The sequence below is a fragment of the Tachysurus vachellii genome, chromosome 25 (genome assembly GCF_030014155.1).
Source record: "Tachysurus vachellii isolate PV-2020 chromosome 25, HZAU_Pvac_v1, whole genome shotgun sequence".
NCBI lineage: Eukaryota > Metazoa > Chordata > Actinopteri > Siluriformes > Bagridae > Tachysurus > Tachysurus vachellii.
Genome location: NC_083484.1, coordinates 7,880,687 through 7,895,416, shown reverse-complemented (window position 1 = coordinate 7,895,416; position 14,730 = coordinate 7,880,687). Strand labels below are relative to the sequence as shown.

Here is a 14,730-nt window from a genome sequence, read left to right as displayed (position 1 = left end):
AAAATTATTCAGCAACTAACTGCTAAAATAAAACAATTTAAGTGGGCTTAAACTCTGTTGTTTAACTCAAACACATAATGATTTTAACATAACACACTGAAGTATAACACAACTCATTTAATATTCCCTCTTTCCCTGAGCAGCAAAATGTCCATTTACATGTAAAACCATGATTTATTCACATTTATGGCTTAAATTATTGACTGTAATGCACAACTATTCTAAATAACTCTGGAATCCAATGAATGTTTAATATTAATACATTTTCATCCCCCAACATTGCATATGCTTGCAAATACACTTTGTTAGACTTTATTAACATTTATTATCATTTATTATCATTTATTATTATTATTATTATTATTATTATTATTATTATTATTATTATTATTATTATTATTATTAAGCATGTGTGCAAGGTTCCCTGTGATGCATTTGATTCCACCCAATGTTTCTTAGATTATAAATTATAATATATTTATAATTATATAATAAATTATACTATAAAAAACTATATAATTATATATATATATTATAATATTGTTTAATGCACATATTATTTACTTTATATATTTTATCTATGTATTTTTATTGTTGTTTATTTATGTTCTCTCCGTTTCTATTAGCTTGTAATATAAATTAAATATCCTTGAGCTGCAGTTAACAGTTTACAACTAACAAATCCATCAAGCTTTCGGATCATATTGTGGGATTAGTTTTACTCAGGGTGGTGTGAATATGGTGGTTAAAGCAGTTATTTGCTTTGTTACTGTATATAAAAAAGCATAATGTTCGTCACTTTGTTAATTGTACTTACGATGCAGTAATACTGAAGTTCATGGTTTGTTCCTGTTAACTAATGTTTTAAGGAATGAACAATGATTTTTTTTTTTTTTTTTTTTTTAGTTTAGGTTAGTTGACTTGAAATTGAGGAGATAATATTTGGGATTAATTTTCCATCTTAGTAACATTTATCATGGCTCTAAAACAGCAGAAATAAATAAAAAAAAAGCTCTTTTATAGACTGTTCACAGACTCTAATGTTAGTGTGTGTTTGCGTGTGTACAGTAGTGCAGGAGGGTGTTCACTAAGCAGCTTACACCTGTCAGACAGGCCAAAAAAAGTCTAGCAGAGGAGAAGAGAGAAACGAGTCCCAGGCTCCTGCAAGGACGTCTTTGACGGAATCTTAACTGGCAGTCGAGGAGACGCCTCGAGCAGGAGCAAAGGCCTCTGCTCTCAGGACCTCAATGCAACAAGACACAATTTTTTACTCTTAACACAAGGATGAGTGACAGTCCTATGTGAACACTGGACAGAAGAGGATGCAAAATCCAGAGATTTGGCAGAGTGAAGTCCTAACTTATTTATTCATTTATGAATTAATACATCATGCTGTATCTTTTTTTGTTGGCTTGAATCTGTTACCATTTGCTGTTCTTATGAAAAACATAGTTTCATAAATCCGTTTAAAGTTCATTGGGCTTTTTATAACCACATATAAATTATATATAAACTATGTTATATATGTAAACTAAATATTCCATACTTGTATCTGTATAATAAGTGCATGAGTGCTGAAATACAAGCTGCACATGAGAGACAGTCTTCCAGTGATTGCACTGAACAGGATAAAATGCAGTATGCTAAATAATTCTCTGATGTATACAGTATACGCCAGTGTTAAGCATCATTTCTGCCTAATTTATTTTGCAAATTACAACCAGTAGCTAGTCCATGAATCATTCATGTTAGCTGGTGTTTTAATGTGAGTTAATGGTGTACATTCATGTGGCTTAAACGTCTTAAAGCGATTCTCATCACCAGATTATGCAGTGACCATTTTGGACGTGTTCATGTGCATCGTTGCATCCTAAGTAGGATTTATGCTGCAGATGGTTGTGAGTCGTTGCATGTAAGAGGAAGAAACTTTGATTGCTACAAAAATATCCAGTATAACATTAACTGCATTATGTTACACATTGCAATAACATACAATAACATTAGTGGAGTGTTAAATAGATGCTTAGATTTATTTCTAGGTCTTCAGTGGATTCACCAATCTCTGAGGATTTCAATCCATTGGCTTTGATCAGGACTGACCACATCGCTTCTGTGAGTATTGGGGAAAATAGTATAGAATGTTTTTTTCTTCAATCGAAGCTCTAAGAGATCAGACAACATGGAGACATCTGTCAAGCTGAGTTTGACCGAGCACAGACTAGAAGAGCCCCAAGAGCCAACACAGAAAAAACTCCACAAACTCATCCTTATCCTCCTCATCTTTGTTGATGTTAACCAAAGGAAAGCATGTGAAGTCTGCTGTTAACCCCCCAACATAGAGTAGTCTGTCATGTTCAATGTCATAGAAATGAATGAGTAATTAAATAAAAACTGCCATCTCCGTTCTAAAGAATTTGGATGAAAGAACATGGAATGAAAGCTTCACATCACCCATTTATTTTGCAGTGCAATGGCTTTTAATGTATGTTTCCTAAATATCTGAATTATGTATTTGGGAAGTATAAATATTTCATGCAGAATTTTTGAGACTTTAAACATTAGTTTGAAGCTTCGTAATTCCCCGCCAACTTGCCCCTCAGTTCTGTCACAGTGTTTCAGGTTTTATTCTGCGTTTGATGTTGATAGGATGAAATTTTTAAAATTGCGTGACATCGCTGTGACACATAAACACAAGCAGCTCATCATCCTGCACTAAGATTTCAGCAATGATCAGCTCTAAAAAAGAAGAGAGAGAAAACTATTTAACAAAATTCAAATGTGCCACAGCAAAAATGTAATCTGTGAGAGCATCCGAGACCAAAGAGATTCATTTATAACTGAATTTTTTTAATATGATAATATAAGATCAGGGTACGGTTTAGTGTTTAAATTTCAGATCCATATGTGAACTTTATTAGGATAATAAAACTTTAAGATTATTAACAATTTACTATTATGACTAAGTTTTCTACAGGAAAACAAAAGCCTTTGAGGTAAGTCTATCTAAAATCTTATGATAATTTTATGCTAACATGATACATAATGTCTGATGAAGGAAAACAATGAATAATAAAGGGAATAATGGCTTCAAAAGGCTTTAAAAGTGATTTCTGAGGCGCTTTGCTGAATATTTTGTCCTTCATCATAATGCTCCAAATCCTTGCTTTTATGGTTTATGAACATGTTAGCTTTATTAATAGTTTAGTTCTGTCACATTCTCTTTAGTTAAATCCATGAGGTACACATGTAGACCTTAGTAATTATTAACTGCTTTAAGTGCTTCTCGTAATACTGCTAATACATTTTGCACACCCTTAACTCTCTTATATACACAGGACAAAGTGAAGAAGACACAGTTTAATATGTGATAAAAATAAATGTCAGTTATGTGATAAAAATAAATGTCAGTTATGTCATCGACCATCTACTTCATTATGAATACAAGCCCAAAATCTAATGGAGTATAGAGAGTATAGATATGAGCTCATACCTCACATCTCTTATTTTCTTAGTGCTTTTCCTGGGCATTTTATAACATTGAGGACATTGTTTATAACATTGAGGACAAACATTGTTTGTCAGTAAGATTTGCATATTATTGTATTAATTTGTTATCATTTTAGTGTAAATATTCAGAATGATTAAAGAGGGTAAATGTTATTTACTGTTAATTAATGAAGGTTAAATATTAAAATCATCCAGTTACCAATGAAATGAGGAATGCCCTCATATTTAGGACCAAAATTCATATTTCTCCCCAGCAAATTTTTATTTTTTCCAAAGAATATTTATTATATCTATTTTTGTACATACGATTTTAGGTTGATAAATGTGTGAGAAATTTTTATTTAAGATCACTTGGCTTTTAAAATGTATTTTTCTTGTATAATAACGTCTTCACATCTAATGTCTCTGCTATCCAAGGTAAAGAAAGTCATTACACATACAGTATATGTCAGGGCATTATCACAATCTATAAAGATTTATTGGCAATAACATTGTGTTGCTTTGCTTTTGGAGTTGATTTGCAGCTTTTGCTCTCTCAACATGAATTTTATTATGATTCCATTAGGCAGTGCAAATGAGTAGACACAGAAGATTTCAGTCTACATTAGAGCTAGATAGTGTACAGTAATTAGCAGGGTGTGGTGCTTTCTCCTCTCTCGACTCACTCTGAGACAGGAATATCCCCAAATTCCATATAACAAATGGCAATTTATTTGATCCTGTTGCTGTTTACTGGGTATTGTTGGCTAAACTAGCTTTGCACCCTGTAATACTGAGCAGTTCTTGGCTCTCCTTACCTGCAGATGGCGGACTGGCTGTAGGCAGGTCCCTCTGTGGCACTGAGAGCCTGGCCCACCTGAGTTTGCGTCAGACCGAGAGACAGACGACGGATTTTAAACGCTTTGGCAAATTCTCGGATCTCCTCCAGATTCACACCATCCACTTCACTCTGAGCAGTTTGAGGGTCTAAGAAACATATAAATATAGATAAATATCAAAACATGGAACTTTGAAAAGAGGAAGTTTATTTAATTTATTTAAATCTTCATTAATGATAAAAAAATGGAAATAATGAAAAATGCAAGTTGAGATGAGGGATATAAAGGGGCACAGCGATAAAAAAAACAATTTGACTCATTATACTGAAATTTCTAATTATCTATTAGAGTGTAATGGATACATTCATTGTTATCGTTATAACAGCAATTACAGTGTATCCATACTTTCCTGAAAAAAGTGGAAAATGTAGGAAAAGTCCATTTTTACTCGTACAAAAAACAAAACTTACTTTTGCCTTCCAGAAAGTTAAATAAAAAGACTGTTCATAAGTAAAAAATAAAATAAAAATCAAACCAAAGGAAATGTTGTAAATGTTGTAAATACAATGAACATCCATTGTTTTTGTATTAAAATAAACAATGTTTTATGATATAACAAATTTCTATTTGTAAATGTTAATAATCATATTTTTTCTTCAGTTTCTAACAAATTTCCTGTCAATTATATCAGGTTATATAGGGTTCAATTAAAAATATTAGCATGTAATTCTCAAATATATCATCTTCAATTTGTCATCTCACAAATATACAGAATTTTCCAAAATGAATTCAAAGCGTTTTCTTTAAAAATCCTCCTTTAGCCTGAGTTAGCTGGACAAAAAATTATGTCATTTTGAGAAGGGAACTTATTGCTTCCTAGAATCCAAAAACATTTTCTGGGTAGAAGAAATTTGTAGTTTGTTTCTAACAGTTTGCTAGTCAATAAAATGTGTTTTTGCATTGTATGTCACTCTAGTCTTGTTTAACATTCTGCTTATATGGGGAAAAAAGTTTGGCAGATTAAATTATTCATGTTGGTCATTATCAATGAATTATTAAAGAATCCTCAGGGCATATTGAAGGTAAAAAACCTACTGAAGCAATCCCTTGTCATTCCTCATAACTAAATGTGATCTTCAAACATGGAGCAGTACTCGCCTCTGCTCTGCCCTTGTAATGTTTAATGGTGGAGATGAAGATGAAGATAAATGGCTTATATTTAGCAAGGCATACTCAGTTATAGTCAAACACATTTAAAGGTAAACTCAAACAGTTCCTTATAGATCTGACTGAATGACTGTCCTTTAGCTTAAAGCTAACAGACAAAACCAAAAAAAAGTGCAAGATCATCAGTTGTCTCTGGAGCTTCTATTTAGGCTTAACTTAAAAGCAAGCCTGCAGAAATTAGTAGAAAATTTCGGTACTTTGAACTTTTGTACAGTGGCCGAGAAGTGCAAAACAAATTAACAAATCCGAAAACAAATTAACAAATCCGAAAACACATTAACAAATCCGAAAACACATTAACAAATCCCAAAACACATTAACAAATCTGAAAACACATTAACAAGTCAGACAACCCGGAAGAGGTTGGTATAGTTTGTGAATGGAAACTTACCATCATCGGACGAGACACCTTTCATTCACCTGTATACAGTATCTTGAATGAAAGGTGTCTTGTCCAATGATTGGTAAGTTTCCATTCACAAACTATACCTACCTCTTCCGGGTTGTCTGAATCAGTGCACGAAACACATTAACAAATCCGAAAACACATTAACAAATCAGAAAACACATTAACAAATCAGAAAACACAACGACATTTCAGACAACTCAGAAGAGGTTGGTATAGTTTGTGATTGGACAAGACACCTGTCACTCAAGGTATACATGAAGTTCAACAGTCTGCCGCAGGGAAAAGTTGGAATGGATGGATGGAATGGATTACTGTGGATTAATTCTGTTATTTTCTTATATTTAAACGGAGAACTTTACACATTACACATAAGATTCCATACCTGTATATCTTGAGTGACAGGTGTCTTATCCAATGATCGGTAAGTTTCCATTCAAAAACGATACACTACCGTTTCCGGGTTGTCTGACTTGTCCTTGTGTTTTCAGATTTGTTAATTTGTTTTCAGATTTGTTAATGTGTTTTCGGATTTGTTAATTTCTTTTCGGATTTGTTATTTTGTTTTCGGATTTGTTCATTTGTTTTCGGATTTGTTAATGTGTTTTGCACTTCTCGGCCACTGTACTTTTGCCTGGTACAATGCATGTCACCCCTCAGCATGGTCATGTAAGTTAGGTTGTAGGACATAAAAAGGTTTACTGAGGTTGGACACAGTCTGGTAACTTTTATATTCAATATAGTTAGAAGTAAATCAAGTTTCCGTAAACTGAATTATTTTTTTATTTATCTATTACATTTTAATGTATATAATTTATAATATGATTATAATTATAATATAAATATTTATTTATTTATTTATTTAGTACTGGCCTGGGGATGTGGTACTGCAGCTTAGTAGTTAAGGCATTGGATTACCAATCGGAAGGTTGTGAGTCCAACTCCTATGTCCACCAAGCTGCCACTGCTGGGCCCCTTAGCAAGGCCCTTAACCCTCAGTTGCTCGGTTATACAAAACGAGATAAAAATATAAGTTGCGCTGGATAAGATCATCTGCCAAATACTGTAAATGTAAAGCAGCCAAAATTAAAATGACTGCATTTAAAAATCTTTTTACCTCCTATTTTCATAAGCACCTCACAGACATTTTCATATCCAGTATTTGATTGGAAATGAATTGATTAGGCTTATGTTTGGTTGGCTACAATATACTTAAGAAAAAACATTTATTAAGTCCAAGCTTAGCATTGGGTGTTAATTGAGATGCAACTGTGTCTGTGCCTCAATACTCAAGAAAATAAAGGATTATTGTACTGAAGGTGAGAAAAACGGAAGGACTCGATACTGATGACAGAGTAAAATATAAAAACAAATACACTCCCTTCTGAAACTATTGGAACAACAATATCAATTCTTTCTGTTTTTTTTTTTCTAGACACTAAAGGGAGCTGTCTTTCAAATCAAATTATAAATCATAAATCAGAATTTCGGCTTTCATTTCTTGATATTTACATCTGGAGGTGTTAAACTTGTAGGAGGTGGCACCTTCTGTTTGACCCACAATTTTTTTACATGATCCAAAATATTAGAGTGTAAATTCTTGTTTCCCAGGTTTATTCTGTTAGATTTTCAATAACAATAAATAGCTCTGAGTTTCTTCTCTTGGCTTGAGTCCTGGGTTTCACATGTGAAAACTGCATTTGTTGGCCAAGAACAAAACAAATAACAAGTGAAAGAAGTATGAAGCATGAAAAAACATCACAAAGGGAGAGAAAACAGTGTGGAGATGTCAGTATCAGTTCTAATACTTTGCTAACCTAAGGATTTGGTTGTTTAACACATCTAGATATAAAATTATTCGAGAAATGAAAGCAGAAATTCTGACCTATCATCTTATTTTCATCTTTTGATTTCAAAACCATGGAACTTCAGTGGAAATTAAAAAAAAAAATGAATTGACCTTGACTCCCAATACTTGGAGGGTAGTGTATAATACATATAAATATAACATTGCCAATATAACAATAAGTTTAATGCTTTAAATATTGAAGAGGTTTTTTATTCTTTAGAGAGAACTAAAAATATAAAGCCTTTATTCATTGAGTCCGATCAAAGCAAACATTCAGCCTTTTGTAGCTCTGGGTCACTGATTTTTCTCACTTCTTTCAACCTATGTTCTCCAGATTTCAGCTAGACAAGGGCACTGTGACAAATACAGTGTGGCATAGAAAGCTGCACAATGGCAGCAAATTGATGAAATGAATAGAGAATGCCAGAGGTATTACATACATTTTGATACAGAAGAAGGGGAAAAATATGAAACAGACCATTGGCTGCGTTTGCAACAAGTCGATCAATGGCAACTTCCCTTTTATTGAATTCAAAACTCCATCGCAGATGGCTTTGAAACAGGTTTAAGGCAATTGCCTGTGACAAATGAGAATTTATCTAAGTAAAGCAGTTTTTTAAAGAGACGCTGGGTCTGTGACAGGCAGCAGGGAGTGATTTATATGTGGTGGCTAAGCAACTCCACACACAAGCCACTGTTTATGACACATACACTTTTTAATGCACACAGTCAGAAAGAAAAAGTGCACAAAAAAAACAATCCAAATACTGTTTGGCCCCAGACAAAGACAGGAATAAATATCAGTACAGTGTTCGGCCATGTAGATGGCAGACCTTGATGCACAGAGGATAAAAACAAAATTTCAAAGCTCTCAGATTTCTTTGTATTCTGGATTGAACAGACATTTACTTGTGTATTTGAAGGCTATGATCTCTGCTTGCTTTACAATATTCAAAGTGTTATTTTCTTATGCCACAAAAATGTATACAGAGTGCTATAATAACATACCTGTTAGAAAAACCGCTTCAGCAAACACTAATTTTATCCATGATTTCTGAGTGTGTGTGTTTGTGTACATGAGTGTGTGTGTGTGTGGCAGAGAGAGCTGTGAGTACTCACTGCTAACCAGCTGCCCCACACTGAGTGCTGAAGATGAAGAAGAAGAGGTCGAAGAGGATGAAGATGCTTGCCGGAGAGGACTCTGACTGTGGGGCATTCGCAGCAGGCCTGGCTGAGACACAGGGGGAGGCGGCTGGGTCTGGGCAGCCTGGGAAAGCTGTGGAGACACACATGCAAATATAAACACACTCACAACTGCAACTGCCAGAGACAGAGGCTATAAAGTGAGAGAGTTCAGTGTAGTTAGTTAAGGTATAATTTAAAGGAAAGAAAGATTAGGAATAGCTGAGATGCGAGTTTCGCCCTCGTCTCTTACACACACAGTGTAAGAACTGTAGTATCAAAAACCTTTGACTTTCTTCAAACAGAAACAGGTGTGCAGTGAAAGTAGGGGTAATTATTTCTCCCTGTTCACTTTAATAGGAACACTTGTACCCCTGCAACCCTGGTCATCCATACAATTATCCAAATTATCCATGTGACAGCAGTGCAATGCATAACATCTTACAGATATAAATTACTTTTGTTATATATAATCCTATATAAGCAATATGGTGAAAAGTATATTATGTGGACACCTGATTGAGGCTTTCCTCCAGATTTTGGAAAGTGTGTGGGTTTTTTTCTACACCTGAATACCTGAATATTTGTCATACAAACACATAAACATATTGTCTAACCACATGTATGTACTGCATGGGGAAAATAACAAAATTATATCTTTAAAAAAAATGTTTACACTACACGTTTTTGTATGTGTGTTTGTGCGTGTATTTGTGTGTGTTTGTGTGTATGTGTGTGTATGTGTGTGTGTGTGTGTGCGTGCGTGTTAGCTGAGTCTTTTAGTCAAATAGTATGCAACATTATTCAGAAAAATATACTGAACGCTATTTTTTGGTTATTTTAAATATACAATATTATTCATTATGGTCTGTTACAGGAAAGTGAAGTATTTAATAACAGCATGTAAACAATTCACAAGATGTCTCATGTTTACTTTTACATATGTGCAATTTTAGATCATTAAACAGGTTTCAGGTTTCACATATTCCAAAAATCCTTGCGAAAACTTTTGTGTATGTGATTTTATTTTCTAATGGGTAAAAGCAGTGTCACTGTAATCTTTACAAAAAATAAAAAATAAAGAGAAAAAATAGGCACTGTTGTTAATCTGTATACAGATTAAAAGTACACAATGGGGAAGCTGGTGTATTTGGCATTCAGGGCTTAAAGTGAATCATGGATGCTCGAGTTTAGTGAAAAATAGTAACCAGAATTCTACTGTACAGGTTGTCATTAAGAGCTGTGTGTCAAGAGCATAAAACAATGTATTCATGTTATATGCACAGTTGATTTGCCTTTACACGATCAAGACAATGCGGGTCCTGGAGGAAAATAAAGTAGAGTTGGCTTCTTTGTGCTAGTCCCTAGTGCTATTAATTATACTCTGCAGAGACTGTGTGTGTGTATGAGAGATAGATAGATAGAGAGAGAGAGAGAGAGAGAGAGAGAGAGAGAGAGAGAGAGAGAGAGAGAGAGAATGTTTGTGCTAGTGTTTGTTTGGATGTCAGAACAAGTGTTGCATACACTGTCAGAACTGTCGACAGCTGCAGCAGAATTATCCCGAATCTGCGGTGCTCGCACAGAGCCAGTCGTGTTTGACAGCCATAAATTATCAGGGACACAGAAATGGTTGGTGTTTTAGAGTGCACACAAAACCATAAACATTATTACAAACACATTAGTGTGTTCGCACGAGTGATCAAACGGCCTATGAAAATGACACACAGCACCTCCCAGAGAAATGAGATTAACTTGGGTGCATTTTTTCCACTGAATGACTCTAAATCTTGGGGTGGGATATGGGCAAGCATTATTTGTCTGTAGTATATATCAATAGTGTAGTGAAGACAAATGCCTGTGTGTGTGTGTGTGCGTGTGTGCGTGCGTGCGTGCGTGCGTGTGTGTGTGCATGTGCGTGTGTGAAAAAGACCTTTTCTATGAAGTAGTTCTATTGAATAAGTGTGTTGTACTCTGAAGTCTCTCTCTCTACACACACATACACTCATACACGACGAGTGAGTAAATACACAAGTAACTGTCAAGATTACTGAATTATTATTATTATTATTATTATTATTATTATTATTATTATTATTAATATTATTTCATACTTTTCTCTTTATCCTACATGCTCAAACACACAGAGACTCTCTCTCTCTCTCTCTCTCTCTCTCTCTCTCTCTCTCACTGCCCATTTATTTATTTAATGTAAAAGGAAGGTAGAAACTTTTTCTTCAGTTTTACATACACTTTATAAACTGTAAAGGTTCTTCATCCTTTTTTAACAATCCATATAATATGAAGAATATGACATCAGGGAAAATAAGAATAAATTACACTTCTCCATTTTCTTTAAAACTGTGGAATTGTCTGATATAGCAAATGTACTAAGAGCTAATGATATACAGCATGTCTTATATAATGTGTACCATTGTGCACAAGCACCTATAGAGCACTGAAAGAAACATCTTTAGCTTATTTACTGGATCATGATCAGTGGAAAATTTTGTACACTCCCAAAATCATGATTATTCATAATTATCTACAAAACCATAATTTTAGTTACAATTAACATACCATGAACTTTAATACACCAGTAGCATTAATAAAGTAACTAACACTTCTATTGAATTTTACTTTTCTAATAATAATAATAATAATAATAATAATAATAATAATAATAATAATAACCCAAGTAATCAACTTCTGCACTATTTAATCTTTATCCCATCACTGAGTAAAATGAACGACCAATGAGCCAACACCTTCAGCAACATGATAACTGATGTTAACTAGCAAAACTCAGAACTGAGGCTGGATAGAAAGTTGTTTACATCTGAACACCAGAGTTCTGTAATTTACAGACATTCAGGCAAGAAAGATGTCTCAGAACGATACGACAGTACTACAGTAATGTTATGTATTGTAATAATGTACTGTAGTGATGTGCTGTCATTATGAGCTGTAATAATGAACTATGTTAATGTACTGTCATAATGTAAGTATAATGTACCATAATACTGCGCTATAGTGATGTACTGTCATAATGTAAGTATAATGTACCATAATACTGCGCTATAGTGATGTACTGTCATAATGTAAGTATAATGTACCATAATACTGCGCTATAGTGATGTACTGTCATAATGTAAGTATAATGTACAGTACCATAATACTGCGCTATAGTGATGTACTGTCATAATGTAAGTATAATGTACAGTACCATAATACTGCGCTATAGTGATGTACTGTCATAATGTAAGTATAATGTACAGTACCATAATACTGCGCTATAGTGATGTACTGTCATAATGTAAGTATAATGTACCATAATACCGCGATATAGTGATGTACTGTCATAATGTAAGTATAATGTACCATAATACTGCGCTATAGTGATGTACTGTCATAATGTAAGTAATGTATAATGTGCTGTAATAATGTACTATAGTGATGAAGTGTAGTGATGTACTGTCATAATGTACTATATTGATGTCAGTGTTACATTTACATTACATCTACAGCATTTAGCAGACTCACTTATCCAGAGCAACTTACATTTTTATCTCATTTTATACAACTGAGCAATCGAGTGTTAAGGGCTTTGCACAGGGGCCCAGCAGTGGCAGCCTGGTGGACATGGGAATCTAACTCACAACCTTACGATTGGTAATCCAGCACCTTAACCACCAGGCTGCCACCTCCCAGTGTTAATAAACTGTCATAATGTAGTTATAATGTAATGTAAAACTGTACTATAATGATGTCAGTATTAATAAACTGTCATAATGTGTGTGTGTGTGTGTGTGTGTGTGTGTGTGTGTGTGTGTGTGTGTGTGTGTGTGACATTAGTGCTGACCTGCTGTCCAGGTTTGATTGGTGATAGTGTGATTCCCTGTGTGTTGATGACAGGCAGGATCTGGTTCCCGATCACTGTGGCAATGATCTGACCCTGTGCATTGGTCAGCAGTTGTGGCGTGATTGGCTGGACCTGGAGAGATGAAGTTCCTCCTCCTGTTTGGTTGGAAGGTCCTGCAGAGTTTGGCATCAGTGGGATTGTACCAATTATCTATAAATATAAGGGTGGACAAAGAAGGGTTACAAAATGTATTCAGAGACATATTTATTCATATCAAGCAAAATTAAATATGCAGTTGTCTGATTAATCATGTAGAAGCACGTGCTAAAATCAAGAAAAACATTAAAGTAAAATGAGAAAGTACTCTATTAAACATTAAACAGTAAGATCTAAAGGTCCACATTCAAGGACTGTTTTATTACATCAATTATTAAAACAAATATACGTTTGGCAAATTATGTTGTGCTGGCTTTCACTAATTAATGCCAAGATGTTTCTTTGCATATTGCATTAAGGACCCTACCTGAGTTTGTTTAATTCCCAAGTTATAAAAAATGATCTATCTAATGCTATGTATTTATAATAAAATATCGAGTGAATAAAAATCAGTTCACTCTTCACAGCCTGTTTACTTCAGAGGTAATGAAAGAAGTCAGCAAACAGCTGAAGAAGTCAATGGAAGATTGGCCTCAAAGACACACACACACAACATCTATATGTCCTTGTACCAGAAACCTCAGATCATCAAGCTTGTTTTGCTTGGGACTGTCAGGTACGTCCCACATGATTATCCGTCAAAGTGGTTTGAGCATTGCTACAGTCAAAGTGCTGTAGAAAATGTAGGCACATACACACACACTCATTTCAACACACATATAATACACACCTAGTAAAGGTCAGAATGTGAGTAGATTTGTGTTAACTGGTGCACACCACTGACTCATATCCATTATAAGACCAGATGAAATGTGTGTGTGTGTGTGTGTGTGTGTGCGTGTGTGTGTGTGTGTGTGTGTGTGTGTGCAGCTTGTGTCTATTTAGTGACTCTGTAATTTAGAAAGTGATTGAGATACAGTTGTGGCACTTAAGCCATCATTCAGTCCACCACAAACACTACGACGCCACACACACACACACACACACACACACACACACACACACACACACACACACACACACACACACACACACACACACACTTCTAATTCCCTGCTTCCTATTCTCACACCCAAAACATTCTACTTCCTTCTTGTTTCCTTTCCCTCACTCCTTTTAATTTCTCTAGTCAGATCTCTAATCTCCACCAAACACCAAAGGCTGTGATGTTATGTACAGAACCTGAGAGTCAAATAATCATAAAGTACATCACATGTAGAAACTAAACAAACTGTTTATTGTGTATTTAAGGTAGGTTTAGTCACAGTAAAGACGATGGTGTGTAATCAGTCTGCAGGAGGAAGTAAAATATATCATATAAAATTAAAAAAGGTTACAGATGTTATAAATGTTAATATCCATAAAAAAAACTTTCTTACTTCTAGAAGTAAGAAAATGATTCACTGGACTTTTAATCCAATAAACAAAACAGCATTCATTGTGTGTTTACGTATATGGTTATGTTTTTGTATTTTTATTGGAACCAACACCTGCACAATTTTAAGAATACCTTATAAAAAAGAAAGAATGAAAGATGTTTAACAGCCAAAGGTTTTCCTGCATTTACATTTATGTAAGTAGATGGTCCTCAAAAGGATAATAAGACAAATGTGTTTGTGTGTGTGTGTGTGTGTGTGTGTGTGTGTGTGTGTGTGTGTGTGTGATATAGATGACATATTGTTGCATTGTTCTAACCCGTTACTCTTTAAATTATTTATTATCCTTT

At 34.4% G+C, this 14,730-nt stretch overlaps 1 protein-coding gene across 1 annotated transcript in view; it reads right to left on the bottom strand.

The window, feature by feature from the left end:
* pou6f2 (POU class 6 homeobox 2) overlaps nt 1-14,730 on the bottom strand; it is a 77,235-nt gene that overhangs the window by 1,701 nt on the left and 60,804 nt on the right. Inside the window, exons 6-8 of the mRNA XM_060861143.1 lie at nt 12,849-13,058; nt 8,927-9,083; nt 4,305-4,473 (exon numbers count right to left, since the gene is read on the bottom strand). Of these exons, the coding sequence (XP_060717126.1) occupies nt 4,305-4,473; nt 8,927-9,083; nt 12,849-13,058 (536 nt within the window). The remainder of the gene's footprint in view (nt 1-4,304; nt 4,474-8,926; nt 9,084-12,848; nt 13,059-14,730) is intronic.